Source organism: Populus trichocarpa, chromosome 4 (assembly GCF_000002775.5).
Source record: "Populus trichocarpa isolate Nisqually-1 chromosome 4, P.trichocarpa_v4.1, whole genome shotgun sequence".
NCBI lineage: Eukaryota > Viridiplantae > Streptophyta > Magnoliopsida > Malpighiales > Salicaceae > Populus > Populus trichocarpa.
In genome coordinates this window covers 2,616,943-2,620,407 of record NC_037288.2, presented here as the reverse complement: position 1 = coordinate 2,620,407, position 3,465 = coordinate 2,616,943, and the positions used below count along the sequence as shown (strand labels likewise).

Sequence of the window (3,465 nt, the reverse complement as noted above, 5' to 3'; positions counted from 1 at the left end):
TACCTCAAGGCATCCTCCACAGGGCTTCACGTGGTGGGGTGGGGGGTTTTTGTCATCTCCATGCCGAGAGGAATGAGAGCTACTCTTTTTCTTTTTTTCACCTAATCGAAACTCGAAAGGGGTGTCCATACTCGGAGAGTGGTCCAAAAGGGTTTTGTTTTCTATCAAGGCCCCTAATCTCTCAGCTTTGTCTATTCCTTTTGTTATCTCTTCACTCTAAGAGAGTAGTATGTTCGAGAAGTACAGTAGCTCCTCTCCTAATTTATGAATGAGATTTGGGAGAAGCAAGCCAGAATAATACTAAAATGAATTTATTTTTGGAAAAATCTCAACTCCAAATCCTTTATTTTTACATTAGGAGCTGTTTTTCGATATGTTTTTGTTTTTCGATGCGTTTTAAAAATATATTTAACTTGAAAAAACATCAATTTTTTTTGATGCTTTTCAATAATAATGATATGCTCATATTAAAAATAAATAAAAATTATTTTAATATTACCCCATCACAATAACAAACACACAATTAATAAAACAATATAGCAAGTCATCATGTTTTTGATAGTGTTATCAATTAATAACCTAACTCTCCAAATTGAAGGACAATAGAATGTATAATAATGCCAATAAACACATTTGCTAAGCTCATATAGCATGGTATGATGAAAGTAACTGTCAAGTGATTAATAACTTCTACTATAAAGTACAAGAAAAGAATAATTAAGAAATACAATGTGTGATTTATTATTATTTTGCATTTACCACACTATATTATATGTATTTCCGCGTAGGTTAAGACAATGAAGAACTGAAAACATTACAAGTACATCCTTTCTTGTAGATGTAAACTTCCCACTTCCTGTCTGTCCCTTCCCAAAACCCACCACTGCTGCTAATTCATTCAAAATGACAAGAATGCCCTTCGAATACTAATGTCAGTCTTGCAAGCATCCACCAGAACACAATTCAGGTTCAGCTTCTTAACAGAAGCCAGGAGATAAGCACAGTTAGATAGATAACATGATGGATAGATATGCAGAGGCGGTCTCTCTCTCTCTCTCTCTCTCTCTATCTGGCTCTGTTTATGAAAAACTTCACTGCTTAGATTCCCTTCTCTAGATAGATACTGAATGGGGTTTTTGCAAGATCATTGATAAACAAAAACATGGGACAAGAAAATCCAAAACAACACCAGATCTTTCAAGAATCTTCACCACCAAAGCGCAGTCTCAGGCAAGCTATTGAGGTTATTTCTTCTTTGATCTCCTACTCTCTTCCAATTAAAGTTTTTGCAGTGAAATGGCAACTAATTAGAAACAAGCTAGAAGAGCTAAACTCAAGCTTAATTGCCATAGAGGATTGTGATTCAAGCCAGAATCCAATACTTTCAGGCATGGTGTCTGCTGTCTTAGCCTCTGCTAGTGACTGCTATGATCTTGCTAGGAGATGTGTGGATCTTTCATACAGCGGCAAGCTCTTGATGCAGAGTGATTTGGATGTAATGGTTGCAAAGTTTGATAGACATGTAAAGAATCTATCTGGGATTTGTACTGCAGGTATTTTGAGTCAGGGTTTTGCCATTGTTGTGTCTAGACCTGGAGTCAATGCTTGCAAGGATGATATGAGGTTTTACGTTAGAGATCTGTTGACAAGAATGAAAATTGGTGACTTAGAAATGAAGAGACAAGCTTTGGTCAATTTGTATGATGTTGTTGTTGAAGATGAGAAGTATGTGAAGATAATTGTTGAAGTTGGTGACTTAGTGAATATATTGGTTAGTCTTCTTGATTCAATGGAAATGGAACTTCAACAAGATGCTGTAAAAGTTGTGGCAGTGATTTCGGGTTTTGATTCTTACAAGTCTATTTTGATTGGAGCTGGGATTATAGGGCCTTTGATCAGGGTTTTGGAGAGTCGCAGTGAAATAAGCAAGGAGGGTGCTGCAAGAAGTTTGCAAAAATTGACCCAGAATTCTGATAATGCCTGGTCAGTTTCAGCATATGGTGGTGTTACAGCTTTATTGAAAATATGTGCTAGTGTTGATTCCACAGCAGAACTTATTAGCCCTGCTTGTGGGGTATTGAGAAATCTTGTTGGTGTTGATGAAATAAAGAGATTTATGATTGAAGAAGGTGCAGTTTCCACATTTATCAAGCTGGCAAGATCAAAAGATGAAGGTGTGCAGATAAGTTCCATTGAATTCCTTCAAAATATTGCATCTGGAGACGAATCAGTGAGGCAATCGGTGGTCAAAGAAGGCGGAATTCGGGCATTAGTACGCGTTTTTGATCCGAAAATCGCGTGTTCTTCAAAATCTAGAGAGATGGCATTAAGGGCAATTGAGAATCTATGTTTCTCTTCAGCTAGTTATATCAGTGTGTTGATGAGTTATGGATTTATGGATCAGCTTCTTTTCTTCCTTCGGAATGGAGATGTTTTGGTTCAGGAATTGGCACTGAAAGCAGCATTTAGGCTCTCTGGAACATCAGAGGAGACTAAAAAGGCAATGGGAGATGCTGGATTTATGTCAGAGTTTGTAAAATTTCTTGATGCAAAATCATTTGAAGTTAGAGAAATGGCAGCTGTGGCACTCAACAGCCTGGTCTCAGTGCCTAAAAATCGTAAAATATTCGTGCAGGACGATCGCAATGTGGGTTTTCTTCTTCAATTGCTTGACCAAGAAGAGACAAATTCAGGTAGCAAAAAGTTCTTGATCTCTATATTATTGTCCTTAACAAGTTGCAATAGTGGAAGAAAAAAGATTGCCAATTCTGGTTATTTGAAGAACATAGAAAAACTTGCAGAAGCTGAAGTTTCTGATGCTAAAAGACTTGTCAGGAAGCTATCTACAAATAGATTCCGTAGTATGTTAAATGGAATCTGGCATTCTTGATTGCAATTCTCTTTCTTTCACTGTATATGTAAAAGAGTGGTTTCAAAGTTTTCTTCTTCTTTTTGTTTCTTAATCTCACACATGAGTCTTTCTCTCTGTTTCTTTCTTCTTCTTTTTTACTTCTTTATTAATTTTTCCCATCTGCAAAATCAGCTTTAGAGCAGCTTTCTATTGAATTTGTAACCATAAGCAGATACATATCTTATAAAAAGCTGTTATAGAAATTCTGGCATTGTTGATTTTCTGTTAGTTGAATAAACTATCGAAACAGAAAGCAATTACAGTTATTTAAGATATACAATTGCTATCTGCACAAAAAAATATTTTTGTACGCATTTGTGATGAAGCACATGGGAATGCCAAGAAACCCAGAGAGGCATGTGAGTACATGAGTCTCTTGACTTGTTTGCTTTTGTCTTTTCCCATCCATTTCCTCTTGTTATGGAACTTTCATATTAAAAGACCTTGTCTATTGCTTTGAGATTGTGCTAAGAAAATCAGTATCATATGCAGTAAAATGCGTCCAGGTTACCTCTTTACCGCAGATGACAACACCTTAACTGCATGAGACAGTT

At 36.4% G+C, this 3,465-nt stretch overlaps 1 protein-coding gene across 1 annotated transcript; it reads left to right on the top strand.

The window, feature by feature from the left end:
• Positions 1-811: 811 nt before the first annotated feature.
• LOC7494336 (uncharacterized) lies at positions 812-3,114 on the top strand. Its single transcript, XM_002305614.4, has one exon. The coding sequence runs from the start codon at positions 1,163-1,165 to the stop codon at positions 2,888-2,890; it is 1,728 nt and encodes a 575-aa protein (XP_002305650.1). The 5' UTR covers positions 812-1,162; the 3' UTR covers positions 2,891-3,114.
• The last annotated feature ends 351 nt before the right edge of the window (positions 3,115-3,465 follow it).

What these genes read in the sequence shown, in the direction of transcription:
- LOC7494336 (XM_002305614.4), top strand. Translation starts at nt 1,163, where the DNA reads ATGGGACAAGAAAATCCAAAACAACACCAGATCTTTCAAGAATCTTCA.